The following is a 17,742-nucleotide window of genomic DNA, read 5'->3' on the forward strand; positions in this document are numbered from 1 at the left end:
TTTATAGTGGATGAAATCCATGAGCTTATACAGAATTCAAAGCACCATTTGAACCTTTACTACAGCTAGACTCTCACTGGATTAAAAGCAGCAAGCAACCTGGATATTAGGTATGAACCTTACCTCCCATAGCGCTCCTTTGGGGAGAGACTGAGCTGCTGGGTACAGATGGTTGCTGTTTCCCACTGAAGCTTGTCCTAGCAAGCTGCTTTCAGCTGTATTTTTAGTTCAGGCAGATAAAAAATAAATGGCACATCGATACTCTTTCTTTATTTTACTTCAGGGTTTTTAAGTTCTGTAGCTCTTAGGTAGCGAAGCACCAGCGTGTCACGTTCGGAAGCATGCTGATGTGAGGTGCAGCGGGCCTTGTCCTGAGGCTGCTCCCTACGGCAGTTCTGCACTCTGGGCGGAGGCCTGAAAGGCTCTGGGGTAAGTGACTTTTTGGACTGCCGCTACTACTATAGTGAGAGAATATGATGGAGAAGTGCTTCCCTCCCACTCACAGTTTTCTCATTACTTTCATCTGAGAAGACTAAAGCAATGTTAAATGTAAACAAATGAAAAGTCATCACAATTCGTTTAATTAAGTGCACAGAATAGCAATCAGTCATGTCAATAAAAATAAAACAATTATTTTTACATCAAGTGTGCTTTATTTCCTCCACAGGTATTCTGTTAAATAAAGCACCATTTATATACTGCCAGGCCACAGCTAAAGAGGATTCTTTACAGAATCAAATTTCTTGTGGTTGTTCCGTATACAAGTAAACTTAATTTTGATAATAAGAACCACAGCGATCGGAGGCAATCTGCCTCTATTATAAGGTACAAAACTGGCACAGAGGACACCATATTATACACAGTAAAAATGCTGTAAGTTTAAATTACATTGTACAGGGCCAGGGAACCCTGTCCCTCCCAGACAGCCATAGGAAGTGAAAGCCACTACAGTGAACTCTTAATTACATAAAACATAGCCATTATCTGATTGCCCTTTAGAAAGTATACTGAAGATGCAAATTTTTTCATCTGGATTTCTGCCTGACCAAGGATTAAGCCTATAAATCTATCTTGCCATTCAAGCAGAGAGCACTGGACAAACTGAAGCACAAAAACAGAAATAAGCAAAACTTATACAAACAGCATTGGGGGGAGAGGGAACCTTAAAAGTAGACATGCTACATCTAATGTCAAGAAGCAGCTTGGTTTCCTTTGCCAGATATCCTTGTGACCACATGGATCGTAGATTCAATGGTCCTACACAGAGTATCTAAAATGTCGTGTTGCTGCATATGACTAAAAAGTCCTCTGGAATGGCCACAACTGAGTGATAAAGCAGCCTCAGGGTCCTGGGAGGGCAAAACTTGACCATCACAGCTTCTCAAGTCAGCTAAGTCAGACAGAACCGCAGAGAGTGAAGTAGAAGGGAACTCAGATTCTTCCTCAGCTAGGTTAGAATCCTTGGGACAGTGGAGGTCCTTAAATTCTTTACAGTCTTCAAATCTACCATCACTGGACTGTTCTTCTGCATGCTGTGACCTGATATTTGACATGTCTTCTGAAAACGAAGATGGAACTTCCATTCGATATTCTTTAACAGAACTATTTTCAGGGGAAGGAAGATCTTGTTCAGTTCCTGGATCAATGATTGAGGAGTCTCTTGTCTCATTGTCTGAAGTGCTAGTTGGGGTTAGGACCTCCCTGGTTTCTGTTTTCATGTCGCTGATACAGCTGTCTACAGTGTGCTCCTCATCACTGCTAACACGCCTTCTTTTAACAGGAGTTGCCCCTTCATCATCTGTGAAAATGAACATCATTCTCTGAAAGGAGTCATTAAGATCACAGTGGGAATATTTGTGGGAGAGTTTCTTTTTAGCATTATATGCAAGAGACCCAACTGAACCGACAGCTACAATAAAGTCAGTTATACCGAGTGTATTCTTCCCCTCTCCCACCCTAAAGGTAATTAATATTAGTCCAGAAAGCTAACCTTTAGTTTTTCTTTCTTTGGCTTCTTGCTCTTGGAGTGAGTTTCTCTGCTGCAGACAAGTCCTACATTTGCTTAAAAGCTCTTGCAGAGTTGGAATGAGAGCTGGGTTTAATTGCTTGGGAGTGTGTACTGACAGGAGCAAAGCAAGTGCCCGCAGATCCTAGAAAACCCAGATGGGAACATTTCATATTCTAAAGCTAACATTTTGACACAGTTGTTTACAGTTTACCACACATTTACTTTCCCAGGAATTCATTCTGGTTTCTCAGGCAATTTTAGAGAATGCTAAAACTAGAGAGCTAGCATTAGCATATTACCATATTTTATTGGTTCTAAGTCATTAATACCAATATTCTACATATCATGCCACTAATAAGGTCAGACTGAAAACTCAAATAGTTTTCTGAAAATGGAAAAGGCAAAAAAGGGATTTAAAAAATAAGCCCTGGGGTGCCTGAGTGGCTCAGTGGGTTAAAGCCTCTGCCCTCTGCTCGGGTCATGGTCTCGAGGTCCTGGGATTGAGCCCCGCATTGGGCTCTCTGCTCAGCAGGGAGCCTGCTTCTTCCTCTCTCTCTCTCTCTCTGCCTGCCTCTCTGCCTACTTGTGATCTCTGTCAAATAAATAAATAAAATCTTTAAAAAAATAAATAAAAAATAAGCCCTGAATTATCCATGAGAAATTAAGGCCTCAATCTAGATATCACAATTCCTCAAATATGCTGATTTTCTGGTGTCAAATAGTAAGGTGTTTCTTAGCTCTATATTCTAGTCTGGCATCTAAGCAACACTTGGTTATTGGGGAGGCTGTGGCTGGACAGGTGCTAGCATTCCATTACTGTATGACCTGGAGATAAAAGAAATGTCTCCCTCTTGGTGGTCTCATTGTCCTTAGCATTTAATGACATTTGCTCATGTCTTCCAAGGTAATGTAAAAGTGTGTACTACATACTTCGAAGGCATAGAGAACACATATTTTTAGAAAATTTTCATCCTATGTGATTTTCAGAGTTTGAATAATTTGAAGTTATGATAGTAAAAATATTAATTTGAAATTATAGTAAAGATCATATTAAAGCTGAATTTAGAGTTGATTTAAGGAAAGTACTTAAGTACAGGACTATTCCCTTCCACAGTTCTTACCCCATTTATTTTTTAAAGATTTCATTTTTTTAAAAGATTTTATTTATTTATTTGACAGAGTGAAAGCCACTACAGTGAACTCTTAATTACATAAAATATAGCCATTATCTGACTGCCCTTTAGAAAGCATACTGAAGATGCAAATTTTTTCATCTGGGTTTCTGCCTGACCAAGGATTAAGCCTATAAATCTATCTATCACAAGTAGGCAGAGAGGCAGGCAGAGAGAGACGGGGAAGCAGGCTCCCTGCTGAGCAGAGAGCCTGATGCGGGGCTTGATCCCAGGACCCTGGGATCATGACCTGAGCCAAAGGCAGAGGCTTTAACCCACTGAGCCACCCAGGCACCCCTAAGATTTCATTTTTAAGCAATTCTGCACTCAACGTGGGACTGAAACAACCCTAAGATCAAGAGTCACACGCTCCAACTGAGCTAGCCAGGCAGCCCAATTCTTACCCCATTTAAAGAAGCACTTGCTTTAGAAATTTCAACTCGGTTGGTGAAATCAGATTGCAGGTTCTGATACTGATTTATCAAGTTTGTAATTAGGGTGCTGATCAAATTGGCACAGTTTGCTTCAGAGAACACTTGACCTTGAACCTGGGGGAAAAAAAAAAAGATTAAAACAAAAATCTCCAAAAAGGCCAACATAATGAAAATATAACCACTAACACACTGGAAGTAACACATTGAGTTTCCAAAGTAGGACATACCTTTAGAAGAAAATGTGTCATGAATGTGTAGACAATGTTGTTGTTTAGAAAAGTTCTTTCATCCATCAGGATACATTTTATATATTCTGCAAAAACGGGATCTTCACACAAAAGCTTGATGCAATTTTTTGACATTGCAGACTACAGTGGGGGAGAAGAAGTACTGACGGTTGAGCATGGAAGTAACTGCAAGGCTTACACGCGCTTATGATGAACATGCAGTCATTTTAAGTCCTGTTAGAGAAGCCACTTTTAACTGTCTACTGAATTTTCAGTTAAGTAACTGTCCTCCCAGTAAACTAAATCTTCCGCACTTAGACTCTACACATGAGTGTCAGAGAAAGAGACTTGTAACGTCTGAAGGGCAATATGAAAAAATAGGTTTCCAAAGAAATTCAACTTTAGCATGAAGAGAGGAAACAAAGACTGGACAAATAAGACTAACAAATGGATGAAAATGTTTTCAGGAGACCAAATTGATGGATAATTAATAGGTAACCAAACCATATGTAGAGAAAAAGACAAATTTTAAAAATTAAATTTATTCCGTGAAAGGAGTTAAAACCTTAAAGCAATTGTAATTTGTCTGGTAAATATCCTTTTCCCCCCATGAATACTGCAAAAGTAAACAGCAAATTTCTTTTAATTATCTCACAAAGATAATTAGTGGGTCCCCAACAGATGGACATTTTACTAAAATTTGGTTTTCCTGTTTTTAAATGGTCATGGCTCTTAAACACAAGTAGTATGTCTTTAAGTGGATATACTCCCTAGAGTATATGTATTTTATTTTTTTTAAAAGATTTTATTTATTTATTTGACAGACAGAGATCACAAGTAGGCAGAGAGAGAGGAGGAAGCAGGCTTCCCGCTGAGCAGAGAGCCCGACGTGGGGCTCGATCCCAGGACGCTGGGATCATGACCTGAGCCGAAGGCAGAGGCTTTAACCCACTGAGCCACCCAGGCGCCCCTATATGTATTTTAATAATCATTTATACAGAAGACAAAATGGACTATTTTAAAAAATAGGACAAAGTTTAGATAATAGGTATAGGTTATATACTTAAATATTTTATTAGAGTAAGGAATTTGATAAGTACACTCAAGTTCACCCAAGAAATCAGGAGTCTTTAACACGACCAAGGCCCAGCTCCTCAGAGGCTTGCTGTCAGGAAGACTGGCCTTATTCTAGCAGCCAGAGCCTCTGCCTGCTGCCTGGGTTTCCTGATGGCTGCTTCGACCAAGCTGGCAGGGCTCTAGAAGCCTGCAGAGAGTTTGGCATTGTTTTAGAGGAAGTTTTTGGAGACGGTGAATTCTTTGGGAAACAAGCCAATAAAGGGAGCAGTAAAATGCTGGAATAGATAAAACAACAGGGAAGCAACAGACTGGCTGAGCAGAGAAACCAAAAAAACCAACTACCCAGATCAAGAAGAATGGAAAGAGCAGCAGCAGTGGCAGAGGGAACAAGCAGCGGTCTGCTCCAATTTACTGAACTGACCACTCAGCTAAAAAATCAACCAGCACGTCATTTTCTCAAAGTCCCCAATGTACTAAATAAGGCCCTGGGATCAAAATAAATTAGTTCAAAGATTCCTACTATAGAAAACAAAGCGACATTTCTTTAGGGGCTAGGGAGGATTCCATTTCTACACTTGGGAAGTTCACAGTTTGGAACAAGGAGAGAGAGAAACAACTATCCCAACCCCATTTGACACATGTCTACAAGAAGAAACTGTATTACAGCCCAGACAGGAGGCTGTACCAGAGGCATAAAATGTTTCCACATTTCAGATACTAGAATTTGTGTAAAGTTTAAGCCAAAGTAAAGTAAACACAACTCTCTTCCTCTGGGGATGGGTGGCTGCAACCAAGCACGAAACCAATAGTTTTTTTTGGGGGGGGGGTCTAAAGAAAGTGGGGATCCTTTATGCCTGATCCAAGGAATGAGCCAAATCTTAGGACCAATCTGGTTTCCCCCTCCATGTCCCTGCCATTCTCCCCCAACAATTAAACAGGCATTACTGAGACGCCCCCTTTATTTTAAAGAGTTGGCTCTTATATACTTCAGGTAGGTAGGATACGGTGTTTCTTGAGTTCAGTGAGGCTGCGGACAAGAACAAGTGCATCAGACTCTTGAAAACCTCTCCAAAGTAACAGGGAAGAGGTAAAGGACAGACCGATGAAATTGTTTCTGCTAAAGCTTTGAGAAGGGTGGAAGGGAGCAAAAGAGAGATAGGGCAGGTGAGGGGGAGCAAGAATTGGAACATGCCTTCTTCTCCTAAATACCTCCCTGTTTTGTTGGACTTTCAGCATGACTGTTTATATTGATCAATACATTACAAATTCAATAGCTCATTTGAAACATCCTCTGGGATATAAATCTACTGAAATAAAAACCTCAAAGGGCAACTTGATGCCCCAAACTCAATAGCTATTATTTTCATTAATCATACTTTTATCTACCAAGATTCTAAAACATCTCTAATTTCCAGTTTGTGTTCAAACCATTGTTTCTAAAATTACTGACCAAATGGTCAGATGAGATGAAAGATCAAATCATCTAAAACTCATTTTCTTTACCTGAGTCTGGCATAGCTCAGTCCAAAGTTTGGGGAACAGTGCAAGATGAAGTGGCAAACCTTCATAGGCAACTAGGACACCTAATATTTGAAAAGAAATCAGAATAGGTTATAATTATAAATTATACTACTAAGGTATTCAACTCTGCAGGTACAATTCTATAGGTATTCTAGTCATAACTATGCATCTTTTCTATATGTTTGAGAAATACACAGAATATTTAAAGGGGAAGAATTCATTCCAGTGCTTTAACCAGTGAAATAATTTAGAATGCAGTATACTCTGACTGAATTTATTCATATTCCACACCTCATTCCCTGCAGGATCTGAGGTAACTTAAACCAATTCTACTTTTTAAGTATTAGAACTTTACTTGGGACAGTTTAATAGGGGGTACTGCAAGTGGTTCTAAAGCTTTCTTAGATAAAGATACCACTCTGCATATTAGGTAATTTTCATAGACTAGCTAAGCTTGGAGGGGAAGGAGGGACAAGGTTAAAAAGAGGATGTGGAGAATCCGAAATACTGTTCCTTCCTCTTTTACCTTGTTTATCCAAAAACAGGGATTATGGTGGATTTACCTAAACACTGTTCTTGAGTCTAACAGCTTCTAGACTTGTCCCCAAGCTCTTCTGGGTGGACCACTCTTGGCTGTCAGTATCCTATTTGGAACCTCTACTGTTTTAACCTTTCCTCTTCCTATTCCAAATGTCAAGTATATCTCTAAGAAATGTATTCCCCTACCCTCTGCCCTCCTACCTCTCAAAGAACAGAAGTTGCTATACCACAGCTGTAAGTAAATTTCCCATTCTCCATACTCCCACTTCCAGCGAAATTATGATGATGGAGAGGGAGAAATATAATAAAAACTATCTTCCTCCAGGTAAGAAAAAATTATGAGTTAGACGTGAAGTCAGCAAACTTTTTCTGTAAAGGGCCAAACAGTAAATATTTTAGTCTTTGCACCAAATGATCTCTGTTGCAACTAATCAACTCTGCAGAGGTAGTATAAAAGCAGCCAAAGGCAACACTAGATGAAGGTGTGGCTATCTTTCAATAAAATTTAAGAATACTGAAATTTGAATCACATGTAAATTTTGTGTCACACAATATTTAGAATAACCTAGCATTTAAAAAAAAACATTAAAAAATATAAAAACCCTCCTTAGCACGCAGGTAAGCTCACTGGTTATACAAAACAAGGCAGCATGCGGGCTATTATTGTTCGCCAACCTCTGGGTTGGACCAAGGATTCAAGAAATCTTAAGATAGGTCATTATCAGTCATCCAAGGATGCCAAAATACCCTTTTGTGGGTAAGTCTATTTATTATATTCTGTCAAGATTAATCCCTTTGTAGAAAGACCCGCCCTCCCCCCCAACGAATCTATGCACCATTCTCCTTTATCCTAACCTAATCTGACTGGGGATGGAGGCATTTAATGTAAGAACACAATACACATAAGCAAACGAAGGCATGTCATCAAAATTGTTGGGTACAGGGAAGAGTTTCTATGTCCCTGCATCGTAATTACCCTTAAAGGTAGACCAAGGGTTGGCAAACTCCGGCTTGCAGGCCAAGTCTGGTCCACAACCTATCTTTGTATGGCCATGTGAGCTAAGAAGGACTTTTGCATTTTTAAAAGATTGTAAACATAAATGGATGACGCAGACCATACATATGGCCAGCAAAGTACACCCTTTGCAGAAAGTCTGCCAACCCCTGAACTAGAGGCTGCCCTGACCTCTCAGGTGAAAGTAGACTGTACATTACAATTTAAGATTCTCTAGTCTTTACTCTTTTTCCTCAATTATTCCTCAAAGTAAAATGTAATATTTATTCCTATTTTCCACAACTTCAAAAAAATCAGCACTACCACAATAAACAAACAACCCACAGAGGATTTCTATGATCTAAGATCACTGCCAAGTAATAATCTGATCCTAATATCTTTATTTTATAACAGAAGGAGGAAATAAATACATGCTGGCATTTATTGTGCTAGGTGTGTCAGATAATTACATTTAATTTTCTTATCAACTTTGGGAGGCATTGTTTCATTCTCATTTCCCCTTTTCTCAATGAAGTTATCAGATTTAGAGAGGTTATGTAATCTGCTCAGGTTCATCCCAAAAGCCAGTGAGCAAAACATCTATCCCTGGTATACTTGATTTTGAAGCCTGTAATTTTTTCAGTGATCAGTGTTTTCCCAAACTTCAGTCATTCATATTTTTTTTGTATCTGTCCATCACGTGTACTGTTTACTTAGTACTGTTCTTTAGATTCACTTAGGGAAGCTAATACTACGTTAGCCTTGGGCAACATAACATCCAGGAAGTCACAAATTTGGTATACTAGTTATATATTTCTGTGACACAGTAAGACCCATACATATTTATGAATATAAAATTATTTTCCATGGACCGTTTTATACATTACACTCTGGAAAGCACTGCCACCCATGGTGAATCAACGATACCTCTCTCACTATTTCCTCTCTGAATTGCACCTCCTTTGGAAGGAGGGCCATCCCTTCAGAGCAACACAGTTTCAGTTTCTTTCTACCATTTTCACAAAACACTGAGGATCAGGCGTATCTTGGCTATGTGACTCAAGGTAGAGGTCAATGCCATCCTACTCCACACTTTCCTCCAATAACCTTCTGGGATGCCTAACTTACTGGGTACAAAGCACAGAGAGATGCAATCAAGGCACACGTCCAAGCCTTGTCCTAGTAAACAGGACAGGAAGGCCTAAGATGTATGGGCTTCTGCCCATTCAGCTTTCTTCATCCTGTGACTTCAGACATCCTCAGTTGTTTCTTACCCCAACCCATCTAAAGGAATATATAATAATCAAAAACTGTCCCAAATACCTTTCCTCATTATTACTTTATACTGTATATGCTACTAGATGTGTTACTAAAAATCTTCTAAAAACTGTTTTTGTAGGTAAAATGGTAATTCAGATGACTGCTGATAGGGTGTCTCCTATCTGAATTGTGTTCGGATTGTCTGGTTTTCTATAGGAGTGTTTAGCCCACCCAACCATTATCCATGGAAGTGGTGGTTTTTGCCAATGGATGAAAGCCCACAACTAATACTCTACTATGGGACTGAATCAAGACATCTTAGCCTAAGAATATCACACAACTGATTCTTCTATTTCCCCTTATTCTGACTTATACCCACTAAGCAACCAACTGCTGTTTATTCGGCTTCCCATGTAGGTTACTAGAAAAAAATCTGCTGGCCCTACCATGGAATATTCAGATCCCTGTGTTAGTTCTTCCTCTTTGTAAATTAACAGACTGGTAATCAACTAAATTATAAATATATATATTAAGTGTAATTACTAAGTTTTAGCCAAGGATAAATGGATCTTCCCCTGGTAGACTGGTAGAAGCTGCCTTCTGATATGCACTGAATGACTGATATATTCAGTCACCTTCAAAAGTCTTTTGGAAAACAGCTAACCAGTTGTCTTTCCAGTTATACCATCTTGACATCAAAAAAGGTAAAGGATGGACCAGAGCTGTGCTTTTTTATAATCTGAATTTCTAATCCATTTACTTTTACCAACTATCTTAATTTTTTTAATTCTTAAGATTTTGAAGATTTCAGATTTCATGTTGCCTGCAAAAATTTCCTTTTACTATTTTTTACTTTATTAATGCATTCTGAAAACTGTCAAAAGCAATGTTACATAGTAAAAGTGAGAGGTTGTTTTATTTATGAAAATGAAAATTATTTAAATTAAAAGATGAAATCTAGAAATATCATTTAATTTTACTTGAGCATCTCAGTGTTAATTTTATACATGTATGGTTCCTTAAAAAAATTATATGAGAGTTTGCAGTACAGTTTCCTAGACTACTTTCTAAAAATTTTGTTTCCTCTCCCCAATACAAATGATCATTGCAAATAATATAAAATTTACAGTCATTTAACCTAGACCTTGACCCGTAATTTTATCCATACAGTTTAGAGTATAATCCCCTACGTTTTGTGTGTGTGTGTGTGTGTGTGTGTGTGTGTTCACATGCACTAAGTGATTTTTCCTCTTGTTCTAAGACTGTGGTCACATTCTGCATATTGTTTTCCAATTTGCTTTTTCGCATGTAATCCAAAGTCATTTCCTATCTTTTTAAAGACCCATATATAATACAAACTATTTAAAGACTGTATGATAAACTACAGATTTACTTAACTAAGCTCCTATTGATGGACATTTGAATTGTTTCCCATTTTTACGCAATACAAACTGAATGAAAATAAATACCCAATGTATGTTTTTGGACGCTTCTGTAAGTAGATTCTTAGATTTGGTACTGCAAGATCAAGGGCTATGAACAATCTAAATTGATAATGCTAATATGCGTCCCCGAACTGACTCCATTATAACATCTTATCTTTCCCCAAACTGTTTATGTATACCATCAAAACTCTGTCTCATAGTTAGAAACAAAAAATGAGAGAAAAGAGAAATCATTAGTAAGGCACGGCAACCTCTCATGCGGTTACCAAACATTTACTTGTTTTGTTATGTGTGAAGGAGCTGCTTGTTGATGTCCTTTACTTATTAATGATCTTTCCCATCTCACTGAATCCTAAAAACTCTTCGTATATTGCCAATACTAGCTATTTAGCTGTTAAGAATGCAAATATTTCTCCCATTAGCTGTTCTTTAATCTGTGGCATTTTTCAACATGTAGTATTTTCAGTTTTTATATTGCCAAAAACTTATTTTTTTATGGGTTTTATGTCCTGCTTAACACGGTGTTTCAAACTAGAAGATACTTATCCATATGGTTCTATATTTTTAATAGTTGTTATTTTATTCTTCACAATTAAATATTTAATTCTCCTGTAATCTATTTTAGTCTAAGTAGTGGAAAAGTTTTCCCCTTCTCTCCTTAGACAGTTGATTCTGTCTAATGGTATGGTTTCTCTCAAAACCATACCATTTCCACATGTCTGACAGGTCATCTCTATTGTCTTCAAATTCCTCATGTTATATGCAAACAATGAATCATGGAACACTACATCAAAAACTAATGGTGTACTGTATGGTGACTAACATAACACAATTAAAAAAAATTCCTCATGTATCCCTTATGTTTGTCTGTAGGCTGTTTTGTCTATGTATGTTTTTCTGCCTATGTATTTCTATATCTACATTACATAAATAGTATAGTTTACTTTTATGTAAGAAAGGAGAAAAAATAAACCTGTATTTGCAGTTCTGATGCACAAAAAAGATTAAAAAGTTAATGAAAGGGGGGGGGCAGGACTGTGAGTGATATGGTGTCTTTACCTTTTGCTATTTTCAATTATAAATTCATGTATGTAGTGAATCCTAAATAATAAAATAAAAAATGACTGATCTTTATTAAGTATTTTAGAAATTAATAGTGCCAAACCCTCTTACTATTTTTTTTAACAGCTTTTTGGGCTAAATTCTGCTATTTTTAAATTCTCAAAATACTGTAGCTTCAGAACACCATTATTTCACATGGCAGTCAGTAGCTTTATGCACTCTCCCAAAATTCTACCCCCACTTCATTGTCTTCCCTAACCCCATGCTTGACTACCCTCACTTCAAAAGTACTCCAGCCCTTACTTTACTAGTTAGTAGTACCTGCAACCCTAATATGCAATTATTACATAATTCCTTTTTATCTCCTAATGAATCTTAAAATCTGCTCAGTTACCCACATAACAATTATGACAAAGACTTTCCCTCAAAACTGGAAGTGACTTGCAATCCAAGTCTTGAGTCAATCCCACCTGTGGTCACAATATTATGGCCCTTTGACCATCTAACCTCAAGGCTTAAATGACTAAGGACATAAACAATTTAAATTTACCTTTCCCTCTCCCTATTGCCAGATTTAATTTCCTGAAGATATTACATAAATCAGAACTCCTTAGCAAATCTCTGCTCTTCATTTCAGTCATTAATGTGGACTTTATTTTAAGCTCTTTCCTAGGTGCCTCTCCCTGGAAATAATCATTTCATCTGAAGATGGAAGTTAACTCTAAACACTGGGGCATACTCTTTTCATTCAGATGAGGCATGAGAAAGCACTGCTTTTAGGTCTTTGTTAAAATAATGTCTAATTTTCTGCATTAACTGATATAATAACCATGAGTTCTAGGGAAGTTGGCAGAGTAGGAGGAGCTAATAAAAGTACATGAATGAATGAATTCAAGAGGAAAAGATAAACCCTGAAAATTTTCTTTTCCTGCTTAATTTGTGAAGGCTTGGTTTCTACTCAATATAGCGACCAGTCACATCTGGCTTAGTTTAATAAAGATTCAGTTTCTTAAATCACATTTCAAGTTCTCACCACTCACATATGGCTTCTGGCTATCATATTATGGATGACGAGGCACCTGGAGAATATTTCTGTCCTCATAGAAAGTTCTACAGAATACTGCTTATGTAGAAAACTAAACACTAGGAGGCAGCATCAACAGTGCTTCATGGTTACAAGAGGAATGTGAGTATAAAATACTATGAAAAGTTGAGTCAGCTAATGTTGAAGGCTAAGTGTACGTCCTTTCCCTCCCTCCCTCCCTCCTCTCCTCCGTATTTAATTTCCCTGAAACTGTTTTTGTATTGAAGAAGACAGTCCCAGAGGGTAGAAATTCACTATTTGATCAGACCTGTTCAAGCAGCTCAAACAGCTCCTCACATAACTTCTGGTATAAATCATATGAACACAATTACCAAGAACTTAAGGTCAGCATTGTAATAAGTCCCCCTCCTTATCTGGGAGTAAGGCTGCATTACTAGAATTCCTGGACACTTTCTCACATTTGATCACTGCCACTGCTAGGTTTTAGTTTTTTACCAAGTGCCATGACTGAAATGTGTAATCATGAAATGGCCAATCTCAGTATGTGCTCCCCTACCCAACCATTCCCACTTGGTAATTCAGCCACATGTGTATAAAACCAGCTAATGATAACAAGTGGAAGGAAAGACCTTTCAAATGTGAAGACACTCTAATCACTTACCAATAAGATGGGTTTTCTGAAGAGGAATTATCCCTGACAGCTGTTACCACATCCTTCTTCTCCGATAACGAAACCTAAGGTATGTTCACAACTTTTGCCCTACTTAAAATGGATCAAAACCTTTTCCATATAAGGAAAGGGATGGGATTGAGGAAGAGTACAAGGGGGGAGTTCTAGAGTATGGCAATATTGTGTTTCTTGACCTGGTTGGTGGTTCCACGAGCACTTCACTTCCTATGCTCTGAAACGAAACTATAGAACACTGGGAAAGAATCCTAGGCCATCCCTGAAGAAGTAAGATTCACAGAACACACAAAGCCTGGGAACTCTGGAGGTCCTGAGATAAGGGATATGTCCTTTAAAGACTTATCAACTAGAAAAACTCACCCAAAGGGAGCAATTCTATAGGTCTCAAGCACATCCTTGTAATTTGAGGTTTTTTTCCTTTTATAAAATTCACTGATGATTTTATTTTCTATTTCTCCTACCTTCCTTTTCAAATTTCCTTTCTTCTCATTCACCTCTCTATTTCATGAGACTTACCTCCTATTTTACTCATATATGCACCTCTGCTTCACCCTGGCAAGCCCACTCAGTTTCCTCTAGGCATTGCCAGCTCCAAAGTACAGCTGGCACTATAGATCTCATCTTATCCTCAAGATCAGGGCTGGGATAGTCCACCTCTCTAAGCATGCCTCCCTAAGAAAAGTAGTTTTTGGTTTTTGTTTTTAAATTCTGCTGGGCAGATGGAGGAGGACTTGGGCTTCTATGTACAAAAGTGATCAGCCCTACTCCACTCCTTTATAGGCCAGCTGAAACTCTGGGCAGAACTATTCAATGGAAACCAGTAAGTTGGTGTTTTCTTAATAAAAATAAAAATGTTCCCAAAAATAATTAATATTTTTAAACAGTCACTTTAAAAAAGAAAAAGAATTGTCTCATTTTTGTCTCCCCTTCCTTTGTGGCTAGGGGCTTAAAATAATTCAGTGGAATTTACTGCTCATCTTTTATACTTACTCAGCTTAACTAATGTTTCAGTAAATTTTTCACAGTTGATTGCAACTCGGCATAATAGATGGATGAATTGATGATAAGAAAAGAAGTAGTCTAGCAGCATACGATCATAAACGTCATCTTTGCCCTGAAGGTTAAAGATGATAAAATGGTTGCACTTAAATTGTATAATAAATTAAAGAGCATATTTTGTGCAAATGTAATAAGTTTAACTAAAAAGCTGATTAAATATTTAAATTCTATAAGAACCTAGTTTTAAATTCCAAGTTTCTAGTAATGTTAAGATCTTAATTGTTACAAGTTTATTTTCAGTGTGCAAATGCTATCAATTAAAATTACCCATTATTTCTATATACTTTAATCAAGTAAAATTACTGTAGGATTTTAAAATGTGACACTTTAGTTCTATAGACATCATCAAGAAGAGTTGAATTAAATTTGATTTTTGAAATAGATTTCAAATGATTTCTGTAATGGCTACTACAGTGTTAATTATTTTTAGTATTTTATAAGAAGTGTATTTAAGATCCAAAGATGGTGGGTAAGGGAGAGTGTGAATGAAGTGGGGTAAAGAAAGATAAAGGGGAAAAATTGTTTAAAAAAATGTTGAAACTGAGATAAATTATCTTGTGCCAATGTACCTTTTCTCTATAATTTAGAATTAGCATTATTTTAGGATATGCATTAGAGAAAAGAATCCGACTACAAATGATGATACATCTGTCAATCAATGATATTAAGCCTAGGTCAAAGGATTAGAATTAAAGGGCAGTAAAAGAAGTCATTGGTTATATGGCCAAATTTAAACAATAGTAAATACCTAACTTGACTTTTCAGGTTTAGATATATGACCCAGTTATAATTTAGCCTAGTGAGAAATACTAGTAAGACTTTCTATTCAGGTATTTTTTTTTGAGGGAGGAAAAAACTTACTACTTGTGCTTACTGTTGATTTGCAAATACTCAACCAACATTTCAGAGCACTAAAAGGAAAAAGTCCAAATGAGTCTAATCTTCTTAGGATCCACAAAATGGTCATTTAAGTCTAATATAACTGCCAGAGGGGAAATTTCAAATTACTGTGTACTACAGAAACATGGTTTTCCTGACATCCCAACATACCTTACTGGTTTCCACCATTGTGGGCAAGAGGCACATATTGAGTTCAGGGCGCGGAGGCCGAATATTGCTTTTCCCTCCTATTAGCTTGATATTTTCTCGACAAGGGAAATAAGGTCCAAGAGACACTAAGACATTAAAAGTGTACAATAAGAATAAATGGAAAAAATAAATCTCCATGCTTCAGTGTGCAGAAAGATTAAATGCCAACCACATTCAAGTACTGTGCTAGATGAATACGTACTTGGTATATTACTGTGATGATAAGTACAATGGTTGTGTTGTAGAAATGGAACCAGAGTATGAAGAAAGTCATGGGGACTCAAAAGCACAAGTTCCTTGAGGACATCTGAAAATAAAAACACAGTATGAGTATTAAAAAGCTGGAGGATACCTGACTTGCTTCTTTCAAACTCACAAATCCTGTTAGGGTGACTAATAGCAGTATGGCAGGTGAAAAGGTTTATTAACGAGTCTAAAACTGTTTTAGCTGCTGACACTGGGAGAAATTCTGTCTGATGCTCAATTAAATCTGGACCAAAGTTATTAACCAAACACAGTCATCATTTAGAAACCAAAGTTTAAAACTATTTATTTGTATTTTATTTATCCAAGAGAAGCATTATGGAGAAGTATGCTAAGGGAAACATTTAATGCATACTAATGACTGTCTTCATAAAATCAACCAAACCAACTAAAGACAGAAATCTAAGGCTCAAAGTTCTTTGGATCTAAGACATAATCCTTAGTCTACTTTTAATGTTTCATGATGCTAGCTGAACTGATGCTCATCCCCTAATCACATAGAAGTAAAGCTCATGATGACAGGCTACTGGTAATCAGAGGTAATCAGAGGTTACCAAAGTATAGGCCAGTAATTCCACAGAACATCAGGCCAATGACTGCCAAAACTGACCGCTTATATGTCATTTTAAGAACCTGGGAATAAAAAGTTACAGTCTCTAAAGATGACTTTTTAAAATGGATTCTAAACTAGTAAAAAATACAATATAAATTTAAAATGGGGGGTCCTTTAACAGGCAAAATTATCACTTTAAATATATAATCAATTAAAAAAGTAAAATACTTGGGAGTCTAAAGAACAAGTACTACAAGTATCTTTAGGTAAAGAACAGGCAGTAAAATAATCTCTCCAACCCTTTACAGTATCAGTTCTCCTTTGCAAAACATCTGCATGATCCTACCTTACTTACATAGGACCAGAAGATTTCAGAGCTGGAAGAGATCTAGAAATAACCTAAGGTCAAAGAGCCCAGATATGTTACATGACATGCCTGTGATCATATAATGTAATTACTGGCATGCTGAAAATATAACTAGATTTTCTAGAACCCTCTGAGTTACACATGGAAAGTACAAATGTCTTCCAAACCGTGCAGAACTAATACCACATCCTACAAAGAATATTCCACAAAAATCTTCATCCATTAGGTTTTGACACAGATATATTTCCAAGTAACTTACCTATACACGCATTTCTAAGTTCTGGAGGACTATAGGAATTAAGAAGAGTTAACAGTTTATGGGCAAATTCAATTCGCTCCTGCCACTGAATTAATGCTTGTTTCACATCTGCAAATACAAAAGCATACATAAATACGCCATCTGAGTTCAAACTTCTTCACGATTATTTTCTATTTTTATCTACAGAATGCTAACACCAAGAAAATCAAATTAATGACATGAACACCTTTGGTGAAAGTTAAGTGGTCATTTTCATGAGACAGCTACTACTGTGAAACCTATTGGATTTCTTAAAACACGTATCTGAGGGATGAACACGTTCATTTTCTAGAAATTTATGTGAAGTTCAGAGTTCACATGTAATTTTACAGGGACATAAGAGATAGGTTTTATAGTTATTTCTCTTGAAACTAAAAATGATCTAACCTAAGCCATGGAGGTTTCCAGTTGGAGAACCTTTACAAAACACTCATTTTGTTGCAGTGCTTCAAGATGTTTTCCAGTCTCTTAAATCTTAACACTTACAGGATGCTTGCCTATTTTTCAGGCAGGCATAAGAGATTAAACCAGAGCACTTCAGCCTAATACCAGGTCATGGTGAACATGTCCTTATGGTTAGTCAGCATCAGCCCCACCTTCTGTACATAAACCGGAGATGAAGACAAATTCTCTGAAGGC

At 37.2% G+C, this 17,742-nt stretch overlaps 1 protein-coding gene across 1 annotated transcript in view; it reads right to left on the minus strand.

Annotated features, from left to right (window-relative positions):
* Nucleotides 1-564: 564 nt before the first annotated feature.
* The window catches only part of USP34 (ubiquitin specific peptidase 34), a 241,801-nt gene continuing 224,623 nt past the window's right edge, over nt 565-17,742 (minus strand). The window contains exons 71-79 of the mRNA XM_080813119.1: nt 17,065-17,172; nt 15,824-15,928; nt 15,583-15,707; nt 14,464-14,587; nt 6,422-6,501; nt 3,842-3,982; nt 3,585-3,728; nt 1,991-2,150; nt 565-1,798 (exon numbers count right to left, since the gene is read on the minus strand). Of these exons, the coding sequence (XP_080669245.1) occupies nt 1,191-1,798; nt 1,991-2,150; nt 3,585-3,728; nt 3,842-3,982; nt 6,422-6,501; nt 14,464-14,587; nt 15,583-15,707; nt 15,824-15,928; nt 17,065-17,172 (1,595 nt within the window). The 3' untranslated portion in view covers nt 565-1,190. The remainder of the gene's footprint in view (nt 1,799-1,990; nt 2,151-3,584; nt 3,729-3,841; nt 3,983-6,421; nt 6,502-14,463; nt 14,588-15,582; nt 15,708-15,823; nt 15,929-17,064; nt 17,173-17,742) is intronic.

The sequence above is a fragment of the Martes martes genome (genome assembly GCF_963455335.1).
Source record: "Martes martes genome assembly, chromosome: 9".
NCBI lineage: Eukaryota > Metazoa > Chordata > Mammalia > Carnivora > Mustelidae > Martes > Martes martes.